This window comes from Phallusia mammillata, chromosome 6 (genome assembly GCF_965637545.1).
Source record: "Phallusia mammillata chromosome 6, kaPhaMamm4.hap1.1, whole genome shotgun sequence".
NCBI lineage: Eukaryota > Metazoa > Chordata > Ascidiacea > Phlebobranchia > Ascidiidae > Phallusia > Phallusia mammillata.
In genome coordinates, this window is record NC_137257.1 from 8912779 (window position 1) to 8934255 (window position 21477).

Genomic DNA, 21477 nt, shown 5'->3' on the forward strand with positions numbered 1-21477 from the left:
CCCTTTCTAAAAACTAACGTAGCGGAAACTCAGTAAAGCAGGGTCCGTGTTAAAAAATTTATTGTTATATTTGTTGTGATAGTAATGTGTGAGCGACTCAAAAAAATGTCTCATGTAGTCCATCGACAAAACCTGCAATTATAAAAGTTATAGCTTAAGTAACACAGTGACCTGTATTTGACACAGTTTGGGGTGATTATAATTATGTGTTTTGATTGAATTTTAAGGTTAGATAATTACATTGTGCATTTTCCCTAAAGTTTTAACACTGCATAGCTACTGTTGTTTCCATTGCCAGACTAATTGCCATTTGTAGGGGTTGCTTGAATTGTAAAGGTTAACAAATATTAGTTTAATCTGTGCCTTGGGCACCATGGTTGGCGAGTCGGAGTTAAGTAACAGTTCCGGTGCTGCCCTACGCCAAGAAGATGTTCCGAACACTTCTATGGACAACATTTCTATAAGTAGCAGTGAGCCTGGTTTGGATGCAAGTTTGGAAAGTATTTTAAAGGACCCTGATATTAAAAAGTAAAGTGTTGTAACTTTTTGTTCCTTTTAATAGCTGCGTACAATGGTATAACCAGTGTTTCTCAAATGTATATGATCCGTTCAATACCTGTGAAATAGTTTTCTAATATTTGTAGCTGAAATCCTATTCTGTTTAAATATATCGTTCAGTTAGATGCAATTACGCAGCATTTGACCAAACATATAGGCTTATGCTGAACCAAGTCAACCATTTAAACTGTAATTCAAAGTTATTCTGAAAAACAAAGCTTTCCACCAACCGTGACAACCCTCTATGGCAGTGGTTCCAACCTTTGTCGAAGAATTCCTTCTTGACCAATGCAAAAGATTTTTATTTCACCCAAGTAGAATACATAGCAGATGCTTAACCATACAAAGATCATTTAAAATTGAGTCTTTTAATTTCCTGAGCTGAAGTGTCTATTTACAAAACACATGTACAAGTTTAAGTAAATTCCTCCCCTCAAGTTTAAAATTTCTTCCTTGAGATGAATTCCTCCCTGGTTGGGAACCATTGTTACTTAAAACTGCTGTATTTCTTAGAAAAGAAATTCGAAGAATTTGGAAGAATCTCTTCCTGATCTCAATCGCCTTTTTAATGACTTTCACGGCTTATCAAGGCGCCGCTAACCTTCAATCTAGCCTCAATCCGGCGGATGGAACAGCTTCTCTTGCAGTCACACACAGCATTTTTATTATATCTGCCCTATTCCTTCCATGCTACAGTAAGTTTTTTTTAGTCATTTTGTTTCAGTGGATTCAAATATTAATGTATTAGTTTTGCTGTTTCCCATACATGATTTTATTTTTTATTTGTGAAAATAAAACATGACCCAAACACTATTTTCGTTTTACACATCAAAAACGAGAGTTATATTTTGGTTAAAAAATCAAAATGTTTGAGATACGTCTGTTTGTAGACGGTATGTTTGTAAAACATATTAACATGCAAGACTCAAGAAGTAGGGTTTTAACATGCAAAGCAGCGTCCTTGTTATTCTGAAGCAGTGTGAACATTTTCTGCCTTTCAGTAATCGAGCTCATCGGCTGCAGGTGGACCATGGTGGTTTCATTGTGCAGCTATGTCACATATCCTCTTGCCAACTTCTACCCACATTGGGGAACACTTATACCAAGCTCTGTACTAGTTGGACTCTCTGCCGCTCCCCTGTGGTCGGCGAAATGCACGTATCTTACCACGTCTGCCTCCAGGTATTTATACTTTGGGCAAATTCGTCGCAAATAAATGCTTAGGCATTAAATCCCATTGCAGACTGGGCCTTCTAGTTTGCTAGCTTGTCGAATGGGAATGCTGAATCGATATAACGCCGTCAATAGGTTTGGCGTACTGTAATACATAGGATTAGTTTTTAAGTTCGTGCTGTTGTGTCCATGATCGTAGGAATTAAGTTACTGTATATGTTTCAGATGTATTTTTTTATACGATTAACAACGCGGTTATAACATACATGTGTGATTTAGGTATGCAAAACTGACAGACGATACCACCGATGCAGTGATTCACAAATTCTTTGGCGTTTTCTATCTTTTCTTTCAGACATCTCAAATTATTGGAAACCTTATTTCATCTTTTGTATTGTCTTCGAACACTATCAGAAACTTAGGTGTGTAAAATGGTTAGATTTTTACTGGGTACCTCACATTGCTTAGCAGCAAATACGTTTACAATGTCAATGCAATTTATTATGATCATAGAATTTCCGACATGTTACAACACGTCGTATATTGAACAAAACTGTGGGAAGAACGACTGTCAGGACAATTTGACGGCTGCAAGACTGCTGTATAACACTAGTGAGTGTCCAGTTACTAACCTTAACGGTTCGGGGCCTTCCAATTCCACAATCTATGCTCTAATGGGAATCTATACCACTCACATTCTAAGTGGTGTTCTTATTATGGCCCTTGGAGTGGACAACATTGAAGTTCAGTAAGTGTTGTTTTTAAAGTAAACTTTTTACGGGCGTTTATATATTGAACATCAAGTTTTGTTTTTCTAGGTGTGCGGAGACCCGCGGACCGTTTAGTTTGCTAATTGCCACTTTTAAACAGATGAAGGACAAGCGACAACTTCTGCTTATACCCATTACAATGTTTAGCGGCTTTGAGCAAGCTTTTCTAACAGGAGATATAACGCGGGTAGGCAACTCAGTGTTGTAATTCGGACCAGTTTCGAGCTCATATATTTCAATTAAAAAGGCATTGTTTGTGCCGCAATTTAACCAACTTTGGAGGATAATGCCTTTGTTTTTTAACTCGGGTTATTGTTCGCTTTTGGATCTGGGACTGGTTTGGGGATACAATTTCGGTCCAGTTTGTAACTATGAGGCCACTATTGGTGCTTTGTTTCTGGTTGCATAAATTCTCAACTACTTGAAAGCTTTGCAATGAATTGTAAACGCACACACTAACTATATTACTATGTTACTAGCCAATATTTGGATCAGAGTAAGTAACAGGGCAATTAAGTGTGGTAATGTTTACCAGCCAAAGAATTAAATTGGTAAACTTAGAGAAAGTTTTTGTGTGTGCTACGAGGTCGGCAACCTTTTTTGCACTGCGGACCATTTTGAACATGAAATTTTATCGCGGACCAGTCGTCAAAAAACTACAAATATTTAGCAATAAAAACGCTTAAATTAGTCTATCATCCCCGGGATACATGGGCAAAATCTTTCATAGCATTTAACCTGAAAAATTATACGGCCTTGTAACAAACTTCTCGTGGACCGGTACCGGGCCGCGGGCCGCGGACTGGCGGTTGCCGACCACTGTGTTAAACAGCAACAGTTGGATATTAAGGAAAACGTTTTTTTTTTTATTTACTATGTAAACCAAGAATTTGTTTTGAGTCTTTGTTTGTTTTATTTTTAGTCGTTCATTACTTGCCCACTTGGAGTCAACTGGGTCGGGTTCGTCTTAATTTGCTATGCTGCCTGTGACGCCATTTGTTCGTTGCTCTTTGGAGGAGCTGAGAAGTATGTCGGAAGAATGTCCATTTTTACCTGCGGTGCTATCATCTATATAACGCTGATCATTACGCTTCTGGTACGTTGTGCTATAATCCCTTAAACCAGCTGTTTCATATTGAAAATAATTCATGTTAAAATGTGATTGATCTGAGTTTAAAGTATATCGCCCAACGATAAAAAAATAATTGAAGTACATCTATTTGAAACAGAATGGTAAGTCGGGATGGACTTTCAGGGTCGGTTTCGGGTTGAAACACGGTTCGGGCATGGGTTAAAAGAAAGATGCTTAATTTCGGGCCTAACTTCAGACTTGTTTAAGGCTTATACTTGGGTTCGGATTGGACACAGGCACCATTTTCAGGTCCGCCTACAAATATAAATGAAAATGTATTCCTCACAAGAAAAACTACAATCGTGTTTGCTAGTTTAATGTCGTACATAAATACCTTGATTCAAAACTTCCATACATCAAATGTTATACGTCTACTGGGTAACATCCTAACCGCAACAATTATTAAATACCATTTCATAGGCATGGCTTCCATATCCCGACGATGTTGCGGTCTTTTTTATTCTTCCCGCTCTTTGGGGAATTGCTGATGCTGTGTGGAAGACACAATTAAATGGTAAGTACTATCCCTAAAAATGAAGTTTCATCCAAATCATTTGAGTATGCCGAATTCGACTCAAATTTCGTTGTATAAACGTGTTCAATATTCATAGTGTTTTAATTTTCTTGTAATAAATTGCGAGAAAGAAATATTGTGCTGTTCGACACATTTTTAACATTTCGCATACACTTTCATCTTATATGCTTTAATAAAATAAATTACAAAAATAATTCTGAACTGGCAAAGATATAACTTAAATTGAGGACTTAACCCGGAATTATGCCAGGTTTGAAATTGACTTGCTAAAGTTTGACCAATAAACTCTTTTACATATTGTTTACAGCTGTTTATGGTGTGATATTCGTAAATAACCAAGAGGCTTGCTTTGCCAACTACAACGTTTGGGAATCGTCTGGATTTGTGATAGCATTTGCCTACCGAAACTTTATCTGTGTTTCGGCAAAACTTTGGGTTTTGCTAGCGGTTCTGCTGTTAGGCATGGTCTTATACTATTACGTTGAGGTAAGGTTTGTTTAAAAATATAATGACTGTCACAAATATTCTAGACCGCCCCATGACAATATCCTGCGACCCAGTTTTCAAGCGACGTTATCCCGAAACGGCTGGAGGTTTACTGTGTGGGTCAAGACTTTTTGTTGCGAATGGCCGTTTCACATCATCACTTCTTTTGTTTGTGTTTAATGTGCCAATTTATCAGGTCGCGCTGTTACGGGGTGCTAGTCACCATTGTTTTATCTAAAGGAAATCGTCACGGCATGTTAGCGCCTTTTACCCTTTTTCATTGTTGCATCAGCGTTGTAAGAGCGCCCGTCTAAGGATAACAATAAGATAGAAGATAGAACCGTGAGATAACTGCGAAGTAGTGCTGGATTGTTTGTTTGTCGTTTTGAGTACGTGTGGTTGAACGTGAATAAATGTAAAAGGAAAGGGTTTGCTGCCGATCAGAGTACACGAGTGTTAGCTGTTAAAGAACTTCCGATAGTCAGTCCCATCTTTTGCGTACCCGTGAAAACAGGAACGTGACAATGACCTGCCATCAAACCTGCATTTCTTCTATAAAATACATTGCGTATATACAGTAGTTCGTGAAAATAATAACAAAAACATGATTAAAACTAACTTACAATTTGTTTGATTTACTACGAACCTACACGGAAAATAGAAAGGCCCTTTGCATCAAAGTCAAAATAATGATTAGTTTTGAATATAATGGTATTGGTATTGAAATTGTTGGAATGCATATCATGGTACAATTAAGAGATATATTTTTTTTCAGTTTGAAGAAAGAACCGAAAATTTCACGGAGGTTAAAAGCAATGGAAGGTCCCCCGAAGAAAACAAGGCCTACGTAGAATAACTTTCATGGTTTCTTCAACGAAAGGTGCGTGAACAATCAATCAGTTTGCCTTGTTAACGCATAGATTTTTTTACATACGCAATACCCGGACCTTCGGGGCATTGGGTGTGGACCTCGAAGGTCTTTTGATTACGGCGAAATTGACTAAATTGTGTGTTAATTGCTGGGCCATCGCTATGTAGCGGTAGTTTTAAAACCGCAAATCTAATGTGAGGGTCGATCGTCCAACTGTGACAAAAAATGCTCCGTTATTCTACCATACAATTAACAAAACGGCGATTGTATCTGTAATGTAGGAAACTGGAATTTGAGTTATTATTTACGAAGTAATTCTGCAAAACCAGAAAATTTGTTTTGTATGTCATTGTGTCAATATAATTTCGCAAGGAGTAAATTAACGTTTAGTGCCTAATTCAAGCTTTCGTTTTGCTGACATAATTATTCGACTGAAAGTACTGTGTTTATCTTGGACCGCAATTCTCCTGATAAACTATAACCAAAATTAGCTAAGCCATGTTGCATTTGCATTGACAAAAGTGTCTCGACCTTTAGTAATATTTACCTTTCTATCTGGACTTTTGAGAAAACTAATTAAGTAGTACTTAGAAAGAGCAAAAAATCGGGTTAAAATTGTCGGTTTTAAATCCGGTTTAAACCGGTTTGGAGGTTCGATAAGAGGCAGAAACCGCGGTTTAAACCAATTTGACACTAGAATATTCCGCAAAAGCCCACTCGAAACCGGATTTTTCTTCAATATTTTGACACCCAAAATCGAAAAAAACGGAAAGGCCATAGCCAAGGCTACCTTCAACATGCACCCCAAAATAGGGACAACTGAAAAATTAAATGTTCATACGAAACGAAACAAACTTTGAATTTGCGCGAGCAATGACATGTCACATGCGATATTTGTTGCCCGAAACACTCTGATCCAGCAACTCTTTGTTCGTAGAAAATACTTCGTGCATCTGATGACAGATCAGGTCTAGGTTTACTTTTGCTTGTAGCAGGGATTTGACTTGTAATTGTTGAAAACAAGACAAAATAAGGACTCAAAACAAAAAACAAGGGCAATTCTTGAAAAAAAGAAATTTCCCTTCAAAATAAGGACAAATCTCAGAAAGAAAGACGGTATGACAACCCTGCTTATAAGTTATACGTCGACTAATTACTCACAAATAAGAGTCATAAAGCACTACTCAACTTGGTATAAAAAGTTGTATGGAAAGGAATAGGCTTAAATTACCGCAAACCAGTTAGGTCTAACATGTCAAATTGTTGAACTCGTTTTTTTTGCAATGCACAACAAAAAATGTTTATGATAGCCAAATTAATAACTTCGTTGTTTTGTTGTGGGTGTTCAGTATTTGCAGAACAAGCACGGCGTAGACAGTAAAGCCTACATGTTTTTTTTAACATTAAGCACTATTACACGTTAAAGTAGGTTTAAGTGTTCCTACAGATTCCAGTAATAAACCACAGGCGCATGTGAAATTCTGTGATTAAAAAGGAAAATGATTGCTTGTTTTCACACAGCTTCACGTTGTAGAGACCCTAAAAGTTATTCTACGTAGGCCTTGTTTTCTTCAGGCGACTTTGCATTGCTTTTAACCTCCGTGGAATTTTTGGTTCTTTCTTCAAACTGAAAAATATATATCTGATGAAATGATATGCGATCCAACTAATTCAACACCAATACAGTTTTATCTATTGAACACAACTGATTATTATTTTCACTTTGATGCAAATTACTTTTTAGGTTAACTGTGATTTAACTAGTAACTGAAACAAACGGACGTTTCTATAATCAGTGTTATAAAAATCGATTTCCGTCATTATTTTCACCAATTGTACGTCACAATTTAGCCAGCAAGCTTTTCAGCAAAACAATGCAATCTAATGGGAGGTCATTTTTAGATATCTTACCTCAACGTAATAATATGAGACCATGCCTAGCAGCAAAACCGCCAGCAAAACCCAAAGTTTTGACGAAACACAGATAAAGTTTTGGTAGGCAAATGCTATCACAAATCCAAGCGATTTCCAAACGTTGTAGTTGGCAAAGCAAGCCTCCTGGTTGTTTACGAATATCACGCCATAAAAAGCTGTAAAACATTGTGTGTCAACAAGTTCTAGTAGTCTAAATTTAAGAAAGCTAGCGGTTTGATTATCAGTTTTAAAATTTGTTAATTTTGGTTCATTAAGTCCCAACTTATATCATATTTCAGCATTTTTGTTGTATATTATGTTGTGAAAACATAAAAGATTTGTGTTTATATTAAATGTAAACATATGTGGAGAGCACAAGATATCTTTCCCGCAACTTGTTAAGGAAATTAAAACACTATAAATGTTAAACACGTTTACACAGGGAGTGTGTCCAAATTTGAGTCGAAAAAGTGATTCAGATAAAACATCTTTCTTAGGGATATCATTTACCAGTTATTTGTGTCTGCCACACAGCATCAGCAATTCCCCACAGAGCGGGAAGAATAAAAAAGAGCGCAACATCGTCGGGATATGGAAGCCATACCTATGAAACGGAATTTAATTCCTGCGGTTAGGATGTTACCTAGTAGACGTATAACATAATTGATGTATAAAAGCCTTGAATCACTCTATTTCCAACAGATACATTGAAATTCTTACAAATCACTTAAAACTTGGCATAATCACATTTTTTTGAAATGACCTTTTTTTGCTATGAAACTGCTGGCTTTACAGTACAATTTAGGGATTACAGTACAACTTACTAAAAGCGTAATAATCAGCGCTATGTTGATGATAGCACCGCAGGTAAAAATGGGCATTCTTCCGACATACTTCTCAGCTCCTCCAAAGAGCAACGAAGAAATGGCGTCACAAGCAGCATAGCAAATTAATACGAACCCGACCCAGTTGACTCCAAGTGGGCAAGTAATGAACGACTGAAAACGAAACAAACAAAGACTCAAAACGAATTCTTGCGTAGAATATAATAAAATATCAATCTTACCGACGTTATTTTAAAGTTAAGAAACATCAAAATTTTGTAACAATTTCTATCTTCGGCAGGTAAACAGCGCTACTTGACAAGTTACTTACCCTGGACAAATATTGGCCAGTAATAGAATAATATGGTTAATCTGTGGGTTTAAGATAAATTACAAAGCATTGAAGTAGTTGACTAACACCAGACATAAATACCAATATTGGCCTCAAAGTTGTAAACTGGACCGATACCAGAGCCCCAACCAGTCCAAGATACAAAAGACAAGAAAAAAAAAAACGATTTAAAAAAAACAAAGCAAAAAATTAGTGATATTGCGGCAAAAACGTTACCGAGTGTGTGGTCTGGCACGAATCAAGCCCGTTTACATCAAACCCATGAGCTGAAACCTTGCCCGAACTACAACACTGTGTTGCTTACCCGCGTTATATCTCCAGTTAAAAAAGCTTGCTCAAAGCCGCTGAACATTGTAATGGGTATAAGCAGAAGTTGTCGCTTGTCCTTCATTTGTTTAAAAGTGGCAATTAGCAAACTAAACGGTCCGCGCGTCTCAGCACACCTAGAATAACAAAACTTGATGTTCAATATACAAACTCCCGTAAGAAGTTTACATCAAACACAACACTTACTGAACTTCAATGTTGTCCACTCCAAGAGCCATAATAAAAGCACCACTTAGACTGAGAGCGGTATAGATTCCCATAAGGGTATAGATTGTGGAATCGGAAGGCCCCGAACTGTTGAGGTTAGTAACTGGACACTCACTACTGTTATACAGCAGTCTTGCGGCCGTCAAATTGCTTTGACAGTCGTGCTTTCCACAGTTATGTTCAATATACGACTTGTTATAACAAGTCGGAAAATCTATGAACAAAACAAATTGCATTCACTTTGTAAACATATTTGATGCTTAAGCAATCTGCAAAATATCAAATACATGACGGGATATTTACGATAAGCCATTTTACACACCTAGATTGCTGATAGCGTTGGAAGACAATACAAAAGATGAAATAAGGTTTCCAATAATTTGAGATGTCTGAAAGAAAAGAAAGAAAACGCCAAAGAATTTATGAATCACTGCATCGGTGGTATCGTCTGTCAGTTTTGCATACCTAAATCACATATGTATGTTATAACCGCGTTGTTAGTCGTACAGAAAAGACATCTGAAACATATATATATGTTGTATACACTAACTTAATTCCAACGATCATAGACAAAAGAAGAACTTAAAAAATGTTTATGTATTACAGTTCGCTAAACCCATTGAAGGCGTTATACCAGTGGTTCTTAACCTTTTTATAACGGCCGAACCCCTATACGATATTCTTCAGCCTTTGGTCGAACCCCAAAGTTACATCCTAGGTTTTTGCCCCGTTTTCTTTGGTGGGTCATAATTAGTTTTTGTTCAAACGTAGTGGCAACAGTTACTGTTTGTCATTTTGTTAAATTCTGACATAATAGTACAAGCAACTTGTTCATGATTGCTTTAATTCCGGCAATGTTTTGTTTTTACCAAAATGAAGCATCGTATTTTTAGCATCTGTACACAAACATGAAAAAGATGAAGAAATAAGTTTTTGCTGCCAACAAAATTTCGTTGTGTTTCTGCTTAGGAACAATTAACGCGAACAATGCTCTTTGTTACGTCAAAAAAGAAATTAAAACCTTAGTGCAGGGGTGCACAACCATTTTGCTAGGACGGCCGCATCGCAGATTCTTATTTCACCAACGGCCGCCATTTACCTGCTTATTTTTGTTTTAAAATACTTGGTATTTACCATCTAATAGCGCCCAAAAAGCCCAGATTAATTTCTAGCTCGGTACACAGATTGAGCTGCACAACGAGGAGATCAGTCGTGTTTATGATGTCATAATCTATATTGTGATGCTTGTGGTACCTGTTTTGTTCGCATTGTTGGCACACAATAGGCGTACCAAAAGTCTGATACATATGGTTATTAGGCTGGTAATACTCTTTTTAGTACCACAAAAACTGTTTCGAGATGTTTAAAACAGCCCTGCCTAAGTTTAACCTTCCAGTGTTTTGATATCTGGCAAATACAAATTGCAATTTTTAGCGACTATAGACCCTAAAGTCAAAAACGAGTATTTGTATTGCACTTCAAAAAGACCTTCGTCGAACCCCTGATTCGGCGTTGCCGAACCCCTGGGGTTCGATCGAACCCCGGTTAAGAACCACTGCGTTATACCGAATCAGCTGGCCATCAAGCATCCCCATATGACAAGGCACAAGCTAGCAAGCCAGAATGGCTAGCCTGCAGTGAGATTTGAACCCACGGCGCAATGTAGTGATGTCTATGAAGTTATTTGCAACGAATTTTCCCAAAGTATATAAACACCTGGAGGCAGACGTGGTAAGATACGTGCATTTCGCCGACCACAGGGGAGCAGCAGAGAGTCCAACTAGTACAGAGCTTGGTATAAGTGTTCCCCAATGTGGGTAGAAGTTGGCAAGAGGATAAGTGACATAGCCGCACAACGACACCACCATGGTCCACCTGCAGCCGATGAACTTGATTACTAAAAGGTAGAAAATGTTCACACTGCTTGAGAATAACGCTGTTTTGTATTATTGTTTTCTAAACGTTGATCTGAAACTTGTGCCGGGTGCCTAGAAAGTAAAGATACACTGAATTGACGTAATTTGGGTTCAGTCGAAACGGATTATTCTGAAGTTTTGCCGAATCAATTCAACCGAATCAGTTATGACGCCATGCAAAGTCTTGTGCCACGCATTTGACATTAAAACATAAGGTTCGCTACCGAACAAAAAGTGGTGTTACACCGCAGCATATAGGTTTTTTTATTAGTTTAGTTCTGAAAGTTTTAAGATTGCCAAAGCCGTGGATGTCAGCCTGCCAACAATGAATTATTTACTTTTGTCCAGAATGGGAAAAGCGATAACATTTCAAAAATTATTGTATGCTTCAAACCTTGTGATCGTAAAAGATACTTTGTGCTAAGGCTGATTCGGCCTAATACATTCGTTTACCGAATATTCGGCACGTCACTAATTAAAAGCGCTTAAGAACCAAAACATAATGTCGGTTCATTTAATCCAGTCAACCCATAGAAAGAAACTTTCTGATTTAAAGTTGAAATATTTTCAAGCAGGTTTTTGTGGGATACTGTGGTTTAGACCAGGGCTACTCAAACTTTCTTGCTCTGCGACCCCATTTTAAAACAGAAATTTCTACGCGACCCCTTGATGGGTATGATGTAAAGAAATACTTATATTTTATAACCATCTAATGTCGCCTAAAAAGCCTAAATTTATTTCTAACTTGATACACAGATTGACAGTCTTATTTTTTATGACGTCATAATCTATATTGTGACGATTGTGGTATCTGCTTTTTCGCATTGTTTGCACACAATAGGCATAAAAAGGCACATATGGCTACTAGGTTGGTAATACTCCCTTTAAGTTCTACAAAATGTGTTTAGAGCAGTTTGAATACACGGGAATGATGTTTAAACAATAAAAGTACGTATACCATTTATTGTGACTGACATAATAACCCATAATGTTTCGCGACCCCAAAATTATATTACACGACCCCAATTGGGGTCGCGACGCACAGTTTGAGAAGTCCTGGTTTAGACAATCGGACCTACATACGGACGCACCTCAAACATTTTGCTTTATTTTGGTTTGTTTACGAGACTGCAATTTTACTGTTTGAAACTAAAGTGATGGTTGGGTCATGCATGATTTAAAATTATTTGTACTTACTGTAGGATGGAAGGAATAGGGCAGATATTATGAAGGTGCTGTATATGACAGCGAGAGAAGCTGTTCCTAGTCCATTCGCCGGGTTGAGGCTGGATTGAAGATTGGCGGCGCTTTGAAAAGCCGTGAAATTCATCAAAAAGGCAAGTGAGATTAGGACCAGATTCTTCCAAATCCGTCGGACTTCTTTTCTAAAAAATAAAACACGTTTCAATAGCAGTGATTACTATAGATCTGTAGTTCTCAACCGGGAGGGAATTACTCCCAAGGAAGAAATTTTAAACATGAGAGTAGGAACTTATAATTTGTACATGTGGTTTGTTAATAGACACTTCAGCTCTGAGAATATAACCTGTGAAGTTGATAAAAGACCAAATTTTAAATGTTCGTGGATGGTTAAGCATCTGCTATGTAGTCTATTGTGGGGGGATAAACATGTTTCAAATTGTTTAGGGAGGAATTCTTCGACAAAGGTTGGAACCAATGCCATAGACGGTTATCAGGGTCCGTGGAAAGCTTCTTTTCGTTCAAACAGAATAAGTTGGAATTACAGTTTAAACGGTTGTCTTGTTTAGCATAAACCTAATGTTTAGTCAAATGCTGCTAAATTGCATCTTACAAAACGATTGTTGAAACAAGATATGATTTCGGCAAAAGTTTTCAAAAAAATCTAATCCATAGGGATTGCACCGATCTGATACATTTCTGAGAATTTCTTGTTATATGTACAAAGCTACAAAGTGAAAGCTAAGTTCTAACATTTTACTTTTTAAGGTTAGAGTCCTTTAGAATACTTTCCAAACTTGCATCCAAATCAGTCTCACAGCTACCCATAGAAATGTTGTCCATAGAACTTTTTGGAACGTCTACTTGGCGTGGAGCATCAGCGGGACGGTTACTTGCCTCCGACTCTCCAACCATGGTGGCCAAGACACAATTTAACTTAACATTTATTTACTTTTACAATTTCAGCAACCACTACTAATGATAATTCTGCATAAACAACAACAGTTACGCAGTGTAAAGAATTCATGGGGAAATAGTAAACTGGTAATACTAAATATTAGTTCAATTACAGTTTAAAACTTCTTTCACGTGCAGGTTGTGTGGCTAAGGATGGAGTAATGAACTGTTAAAAAATACCAAACATACAGCTAGTAGCAAAAATAACACACGTTGCAAAGCGATAGAAAACAATACAACACTACAGAATGCCCCAAAACTTACTTGAATATAACAGCGTTTAAAAAAAACACCTTCCCTAAAAACAGTTTTTTTGGTGACTATACACATAAGTTTGACCTCAGCAAATTCACAATAAAACTCTGAACTTTGAAGTGACTCGAAACACACAATATTAATCAACACAAATTTCGTCAAATACATGCCACGGAATTAATTATAGCTTCAATAATTGCAAGTTTTGTCAATAGGCTGCAAACTGCATTTTTTTAAGTCACTCGCACATTACTATCACAACAAATATAACAATAAAATTTTTAACACATAAGCTGTTTTACTGTATTTCCGCTACGTTAGTTTCAAAAAGGGACGGATGCACTAAGCAGCAGATAAGACAATAGAACACAACTGTTGCAGCATATGCAAGTCGGTTATTAAGAGCCCTGCCTAAGGCTATAGGAATTAAGGAATTAGGAAATTGAGAAATTCCATAGACTTAAGTAGTTAATCCACCATATACATGAGATTTGACAAGGATTACATGGACTTAAGTGGTAAATTTATCATTTCAACTACACCTCAAACGAATAGAAAATGTCGGCAGTAGGTGTAAGAATGAATGAAAAAAAAACAGAATTGCTAATAAATTAGTACGACTTAAAGCACTGTTCCATTTTGCATTAAATTGCAACAATATAATTCAACATAAAAGTTAATACACATTTAACTGGGGTTAGGTTGAAAAAGAAAGAAAGAAAAAATTTCCTATACTTTACTAGAAAGGATGGTAAAAAATCAGTTCTAATTCATCACGGCTGACTTTCGTTTATCAACCATACATTCTTTTCAAAACAAGTTGTATAATACGGTATTTTGCACAAATTCACCAAAAAGACTTTAATGTGTTCTACGGAGTTCCAACCAAGGATAGTTCCGATTGAGAAATCTGTTTTGGCTTTGTTTATGAGTCATACGCCCTGGAGAAAGTTCGTGCCCCAAAAGTCAAGAAAAAAACGTCTCGTGCCAAATAATAACACTAAACTTTTCGGTAAAAAAAATTGTGTGCGTGTGATATAAAACATTACTTCGGTTTAGATTCGGTTTGTGGGCAAAATGTTTACACACAATATTTACAAAAACTATGTTAATGTGGACAGCAGAATAATATGATTTGGTATCACTGAATTTCATCAAAAATATATTTTCGTAACCGTTCTTGATTGCTCTTTGAATGGTACATTTTACACCAAAGTATCTTTAAGTCCAAACTTTCATTACTATTTTAAACATTTTTATTCTGAGTCATTAAAATGATCACACCCAAATCACGTAGCCCACTAGGGTCGACTTAAGTTATGAAAAACGCTGAATATGTAGCAACAGACTTTTCCTAACTCCAAGCCGCTTCTTTTATATTGCAGTAATAGAGGTGTCGCCTTCACCTTTGCATTCCGTATCAGAGTCAGTGATTCCATTTACCTTCTTGTCCAAAGGTGTCTTTCTTCTCTCGATAAACTAAGACAGAAAGGTTAACGATTTTGTTGTAATCGAATAATCGCTTTTGTTTTGTCCATTTAGAACTTAGCTACAAACGAGATAGGCTACTATGAATTATATAAAGCAGTGGTTTAAAACTTTACGAACCAGTTTATTTCGTACTAAACCATACCGACATTATAATAGCAAGCCAATAAATGATGAATAAGCTGCATACAGTGTACACTGTTTCGACCTGTAAGGTCTTATCAGTGTAGCTGCATGTTTTTTTCGTCACGGGGTTTGAACCCAGGACATTCCCGGGGACGAATCCCGATGAGTTTTTTTTTTTATGTCTGTACGAGTATATGGGTCAGGCGCGCTGGAACATTCGACCAACAAGACATGAGCCATATTGGCTAGTGTAGCCATCTAACGGCGCTCAATTTGTTGGAAGTAACAGGCTGAAAAGGCTTGCCTCACCAAGTGTAATCTTTACCTCAACGCAGTAGTACATGGCGATAGCCACGACGAGGATAGAAAGCATGACCCACAACTTAATTGAAACACAAATGAAGTTCTGGTACGCAAACGTGATGACGAATCCAAGTGATTCCCAAACTTTGTAATTTGCAAAGCCCGCTTCTTGATTGGCAGCAAACAGGACTCCGTACAGTGCTAAAACAAGAAAATACTAGTAAAGGCGTTTTCTAAGCTTATTAGGATCTGATAGGTTTTGAATTTAGACTCTAAACCACAGTAAAGCACATTTATCTTTTTCAAAAATACTTGAGCATCAGAGATCACCTGGATCATAAAGCTTTTTGTTTACTAGCTTTACTCCTAAACGACCTAATAGCTAAAACACTTTACAAAACTTGGTAGCTGTAACATTGTACACTGTGGTGATAGTCAATGATTGATTATAGTTTCTGCTAATTTAACTACAAATAGAGCATGAGACTAAAATTAAATATGACACAAGCTTGTTGCTAGAGCGAAAACAAACTGTGCAGAATGATAGTCGATAATTTTTCAATAAACAAATTAAAAAAAAAAAAAACTTTGAGTAAAGGTTTCAACTTACAGTTAAGTTGAGTTTGCCACACAGCATCTGCTATGCCCCAAAGAGCAGGAATAATAAAAAACAGGGCGACCTCATGCGGATAAGGAATCCACACCTAAATCAAATAAATATTAGAAACTGGTTAAGTGTTTGAAATAGATTAAGCCCAGTCACCTCCCAAATACTGCTGGTACAGAGCGTATCTAAATTTCAAGCAATGATTTTTATTCTTAAACTTTTTTATTATCGTTACCCCTGAGAAGAAGTAGATTAAGTTTATTAAACCCTGTTTAAAAACACTAAAGTTAATTTGATGATACAAAATGACAAAATGTGATTTCTCCTTAAAAATGCCAAACTACTCCTTTGGGAGTAATTACCCACAGGTTACGAATTGCAGTTTTCAATACCTGGTGGTCGCTTTGACATACAAGGCAATGCTCGGTAATCGCGTAGTTACCACAATAAGCCAAATCAAAAGGCTTGCGATATGTTATACATAGAAAACAATCGTACCAGAAGAGTAATAAAAAGCGATAGAAAGATGGCAGTGGCCGCAGTAAAGAGGGGAATTCTTCCAACGTATTTTTCAATTCTTCCAAACAGCAGAGAACAAATTGCATCACACCCGGCGAAGCAAATAAGGACAAAACCCACCCAGTTCACTCCGAGTGGACAAGTCACGAAAGACTAAAACGAGAAGCATTTGGGGAAATTATCGAAATATGTTAAATGTTTATGCGGATGGTCACATTAATTGCCAAAACTTCATTATGTTACTCAAATGTTTCGACAAGTTTATTGTCACTGCTGTTATTTTAAGGATTATGACAAAAACACGTCAGCAAAAAAAAATACATTTTTAAACATGATTATTAATAACCCTTTATTGCGGCATTTAGCACATCTATCTATTTATTTTTCAGTTTTTCACGGGGTTAAAAAAATGCTCAAAATCATACTGCATTACCGGCTTCGGATGGTAACACCATAACACAGTTGCAGGGCTTTTAGGGTCGATTTCGACGTCGGGCTGTACGTTCAGACTTAGAAATATTAAAATAATAATAATAATTATAGGTTTCCTTTTTTATCACTGATTTTAATCAATCAATACAAATAATTATTTATTTTGTGATCTTATATTACCGTCGTAGACTATACAATATAAAACCACAAAAAGGCATGTTGTTTTTACCCGGGTAAAATCTCCGGTAAGAAATGCCTGTTCAAAACCGCTGAACACTGTAATAGCAATTAACAGCAGTTGCCGTTTGTCCCTCATATGTTTGAAGGTTGCAATTAATAAAGAGAAAGGTCCTCGGGTTTCCTGAGACCTAACAAAACATATACAACTTGATCGGAAATTTAACATGTAAAGGTAACGAAACAAGGCTACATGCTTTTAAATAGTCCTGCTCAATACAAATGTCGTACAAAAGCCTGCATAGTACTAAAAAATATTCCACCACCTTAGCTACTAATTCACTGTTTAAAAAATAAATTGTTATTAAACTATCGTACAACTTGTTGTTTATTTGCTTGACTTGTTTTAACAGACAAAAAGATCACTTTATTTACCTATGCATTTACCCAGAATTTCCGGTGTTTCATACAAACGGAATAAAATAATACACGTTTCAGTGTAGTTTTGGATTACTCGTTTAAAAATAGAAGAGAAACATAACTTAAATCCCGATTTATACCGGTGAAACACTAGTGTGGGATTTGCTTGTGAGAGGATGACTAAGAAACGCGATTAATTAAAAGCACTAATCCATATAAATTACTAGTACCATAGAAGTACTATATTCGTGAATTTTATTCTATCAATTGTTGAAAAAATAGTTGATCACGCAACAAAGTTTAGCAAATTTGATATTAAAATTATCGCAATCGTTTTAACAAACAACACACAATGAAATTAATAGCAAGTCCACACCTGATTTTAATTTTGTCAGCTCCAAAAGCCATTATGAGTGCCCCGCTCATGCTAACCGCCGTATAGATTCCCATTAAAATATATATTGTTGATTTGGAGGGACCCGAACTGTTCAGTTCAGTAACTGGACACTCACTGCTGTTAAACTGAATTCTAGCAGCAGACAAATTGCCTTGGCAATCATTTCTGCCGCAATTTTCTTGCATATATGTTTCGTTGTAACAGGTGGGAAATTCTAAAACCAAAAGTAGATATAATTTTTATTGATTTTTATTTGTTACCACAAACTTTCACTGGGCATCGTAAAAGAAGATTTAAACTACAATTCTTAAAAATTGTGTTGTCTCCAACTTTTTAACCTGTTACATTTTTACCAAAATAGTAAACAGATATATCAGATAAAAATCCCAACTGGCACGACTGCTGATTATATTGCCTATTCCGTGTATTGCCTATGATTTTACAAGAACTGCTGCCAAATTTTCACTGTTCACATGCCAAAATTAACCTATATGGTTAATTTTTTAAAAAATTAACCCATTCATATCTTATAGCATTTTCCGATAGGACCGCTTGTGAACTAAGATTCAAAGGTAATCACTGTGAAATGGGTTTTGAAACTTTAGTTGGGTGATAACATATACTCCTGTATTGAACGCTAAAAATCAAGTTTGTCCATTTATGCCTGTTGCAAAAACAGAAACAAGATGTAAGCTTAATAATGTTTGTATACCTACCCAGGCTACTAGTGCTGTCTGATGACAAAACGAACGACGAGATGAGGTTTCCAATGATTTGTGAGGTTTGAAAAAAGAGGAAAAATATTCCGAAAAATCGATTTACGACTGCATCAGTTGTATCTTCTGTCAAGGCAGCGTACCTATAAATTAAGGTAACTAATACACCGACCACAATTACAAACTTAATCAAAAAAGGTCAAAGATAACACACTTTGCTGTATACAAGCTGTTGCTGCTAGGTATACATGTATTGTAGCAGCAACTATAGCTCTTCAAAGAGATTTTTATAGCAAAGTCACCGACGTTGTTTCGTCCCTTTTAAAACGCCATTATGGACAAACATCTGTTTGAAGAGCAATATTTGTTGATAACTTGCTATGCATATAGTCATCTTTCATTAGACATAACAACAATGGCCAGAAAATATTTTTTGAGATAACAAAATAAATGGTTTCGTCACAGGACGGTGAGTAAAAATCAGAAGATGAGTTTGCCACACATGCTGGTGTTATTCGTTACTATTTATAACAGTGAAAAAAGCAAAACAAAGAAATAGTCACTTGACAGATTATCAATTTCTGTGAATCTGACCTCTTAGCAGCTGTGGTGAGGTAAGTGCATTTTGCCGACCACAGGGGTGCACCAGAGAGTCCAACAAATATGGAACTTGGTATAAGAGTTCCCCAGTGTGGGTAGAAATTGGCGAGTGGGTAAGTGACGTAACAGCATATGGAAATCACCATTGTCCATTTGCAGCCGAGACAGTTAATAACTAAAAGTAAGCAAAATTGGAATATTTACCGCAACAGTACAGAAAACGTAACAATTATTTTGTCACTATAGTGAGACGTTGAAGTAGTACTCAAGAGTTATAAGGAATCTTATGTTAAAAATATTTTTCTATTGAATTTTGTAATTTTCATTTAGAAATACATGCAATTTAAACAAACGTTGATGGCAATAATGCCAGTTACAAGACTTTACAGAACCTGAGAATACAACAAATGTTTTTGGTCAAGTCGTTTTGGTCAAGTTTTTGGTCAATTAAATGGTGAGAATTTTCATTTTCGTTTTAATTTCCCCTTAATTTGAAAAAGGACCGCCAAAACATACTTACCGTAGGTTGGAAGAAACAACGCCGAAAAGATAAGGGTGCCATATATAACTGATAGAGAAGCTGTCCCAAGTCCTTCCTGAGGATTTAAACTTGATTGAAGAGCCGAGGCTCCTTGAAAAGCGGTAAAATTGCATAAAAATGCCGAACAGATAAGAATGATGTTCTTCCAGATGCGTCTAATTTCTTTTCTTGAAACAAAAATAGCAATAATTGAGAAAAGATTTTCTTGGAAAAGGACAGATGGTGCCATACTTTTGGCCAAAAACGATACTAGTAGTGGTTTGTAATAAGAAATACACATACTGACTTGAGTATGCTGAAATTGTCAGCTAAGATGTTATTAACAAATACATAGTTAAAAACACGAGATACAGGTATTTTTTATATCTGACGTAAAAATGTGTTCGGTCAATATTGCATTATAAACTATAAAAATCTCTAAATAATTGCTGTTGATATTTTAATAGACATATTATTCTGTCGTTATACACAGATGGGATATTTCGATTGAAATATCAACCGTTTATCAAGCAATTGTTCCTAAACAATTTTAAACAGTTGTAAAAAAACCAACAAACCACAACGAAAAAAATTTAAAAAAGACAGTATAAATACAAGTAGGATAAATTAAAAAACCTATGTAATTTGTTTAAAGTTAAGTTACGTTTTCAACGACGGATCAGCCAATATTGCATCCATATTTTCCCAGCTTTCATTTGATATCGATGTTTTTCTTTGTATGTCCGTTAGGTTGTGATGTGAAGAATCAACATTGCCGTCACTTGAACCCATTACTGTTGACTTATGTTACTTATTAAGGTGAGCTAATTACTTGCATACGCTGGTAATGCTCTTTAACAAAACAAAACTACTCGGTAAAGCGTTTGTTGACTGTGACACTGCAATGAGTAAGCTTAGTGTACATTTCACAAAACATAGAAGGTTTATTACTATTTCTTTATGTGATGTTTGCCCATTTTAACAGAATTCTAAACCCAGGTCAAGGGCGGACAAAGTTTATTACGCTTATACGATATGCTAAATGTATGAGCAAATAGCGAGAGTTAATAAAATTATATAGTTTGCAAATCAGTTTCGACTTTTTAGGGTCGGTTTCCGGCCATACTTTATAGTCGGTCTTACTTTTGTCTCAATTTCAACCTACTTTGGAACTAACTTGGGATTTCTTTTACAAAATCGATTTTGAGCCGGATTTTGGGCTTGTACTGTTGGAATCAAGTCCGGTTCGATCCCTAGTTTCAGAAAAGCTTAAAATGTAATTTGAAAGTTGTACACAAACCGAGATACTCCTCAAATCTACACAAACTCGTCAAAGCTCTCACGTAAGATTGTATACTGTGGTTGAATCACAAACTAAACTAGAAGGGTGGCTTAGCACATATTGCCCTTGCATATACACTATAACACATATTTTCTACACTTATTTTATATTGGGTCCCATATCATCCACTGTCTTTTGTAACCTTGGTTGTTTCTGCAAGCAAAAACTCATGGGTCCCCCACACATGCAAAGTTGTAAATAATACATTTCAAGAGATAACCATGAGAAAGTCGGGTGTTGTAAGGTAAAACACAGTGATTGGTACTGTGCATAAATAAATATGCTTTATGGAGTACAAACTATTTAAACTCAGTGCATTTATACATTTTTGAAGGTTTTTCTATTTCATGGTC

The 21477-nt window shown here is 36.3% G+C and overlaps 3 protein-coding genes across 3 annotated transcripts; 1 reads left to right on the top strand and 2 right to left on the bottom strand.

Annotated features, from left to right (window-relative positions):
* Nucleotides 1–1100: 1100 nt before the first annotated feature.
* LOC145232047 (protein unc-93 homolog A-like) lies at nucleotides 1101–12478 on the top strand. Its single transcript, XM_080096547.1, has 9 exons — nucleotides 1101–1253; nucleotides 1560–1740; nucleotides 2011–2153; nucleotides 2245–2479; nucleotides 2550–2688; nucleotides 3424–3597; nucleotides 4054–4147; nucleotides 4476–4654; nucleotides 5430–12478. Exons 1-9 carry the CDS (start codon nucleotides 1127–1129, stop codon nucleotides 5508–5510), a joined length of 1353 nt encoding a protein of 450 aa, XP_079952673.1. The 5' UTR covers nucleotides 1101–1126; the 3' UTR covers nucleotides 5511–12478.
* LOC145232045 (protein unc-93 homolog A-like) lies at nucleotides 6178–13180 on the bottom strand. Its single transcript, XM_080096546.1, has 10 exons — nucleotides 13026–13180; nucleotides 12263–12450; nucleotides 10866–11046; nucleotides 9472–9614; nucleotides 9129–9363; nucleotides 8920–9058; nucleotides 8264–8437; nucleotides 7950–8043; nucleotides 7437–7615; nucleotides 6178–7152 (listed from the first exon to the last, which is right to left on the bottom strand). The coding sequence occupies exons 1-10, from the start codon at nucleotides 13178–13180 to the stop codon at nucleotides 7072–7074; spliced, it is 1569 nt and encodes a 522-aa protein (XP_079952672.1). The 3' UTR covers nucleotides 6178–7071.
* A 1671-nt stretch (nucleotides 13181–14851) lies between these two features.
* LOC145234195 (protein unc-93 homolog A-like) lies at nucleotides 14852–20574 on the bottom strand. The gene is made up of 10 exons (XM_080098950.1): nucleotides 20447–20574; nucleotides 19783–19970; nucleotides 19257–19437; nucleotides 18663–18805; nucleotides 17926–18160; nucleotides 17182–17320; nucleotides 16483–16673; nucleotides 16158–16186; nucleotides 15417–15595; nucleotides 14852–14956 (listed from the first exon to the last, which is right to left on the bottom strand). The coding sequence occupies exons 1-10, from the start codon at nucleotides 20572–20574 to the stop codon at nucleotides 14852–14854; spliced, it is 1518 nt and encodes a 505-aa protein (XP_079955076.1).
* Nucleotides 20575–21477: the final 903 nt, after the last annotated feature.

What these genes read in the sequence shown, in the direction of transcription:
- LOC145232045 (XM_080096546.1), bottom strand. Translation starts at nt 13,180, where the DNA reads ATGGTTGGAGAGTCGGAGGCAAGTAACCGTCCCGCTGATGCTCCACGC. An exon ending in CCTATTCCTTCCATCCTACA is followed by an intron (nt 11,047 to 12,262) that starts GTAAGTACAAAT and finishes TCTACCTTTTAG; the next exon opens with TAATCAAGTTCATCGGCTGC. An exon ending in TAACTGGAGATATAACGCGG is followed by an intron (nt 8,438 to 8,919) that starts GTAAGCAACACA and finishes TTTCGTTTTCAG; the next exon opens with TCGTTCATTACTTGCCCACT.
- LOC145234195 (XM_080098950.1), bottom strand. Translation starts at nt 20,574, where the DNA reads ATGGGTTCAAGTGACGGCAATGTTGATTCTTCACATCACAACCTAACG. An exon ending in AGACAGCACTAGTAGCCTGG is followed by an intron (nt 18,161 to 18,662) that starts GTAGGTATACAA and finishes TTTTGGTTTTAG; the next exon opens with AATTTCCCACCTGTTACAAC. An exon ending in GTACCAGCAGTATTTGGGAG is followed by an intron (nt 15,596 to 16,157) that starts GTGACTGGGCTT and finishes TTCTTGTTTTAG; the next exon opens with CACTGTACGGAGTCCTGTTT.
- LOC145232047 (XM_080096547.1), top strand. Translation starts at nt 1,127, where the DNA reads ATGACTTTCACGGCTTATCAAGGCGCCGCTAACCTTCAATCTAGCCTC. An exon ending in CTTACCACGTCTGCCTCCAG is followed by an intron (nt 1,741 to 2,010) that starts GTATTTATACTT and finishes TGTGTGATTTAG; the next exon opens with GTATGCAAAACTGACAGACG. An exon ending in GTGGAAGACACAATTAAATG is followed by an intron (nt 4,148 to 4,475) that starts GTAAGTACTATC and finishes TATTGTTTACAG; the next exon opens with CTGTTTATGGTGTGATATTC.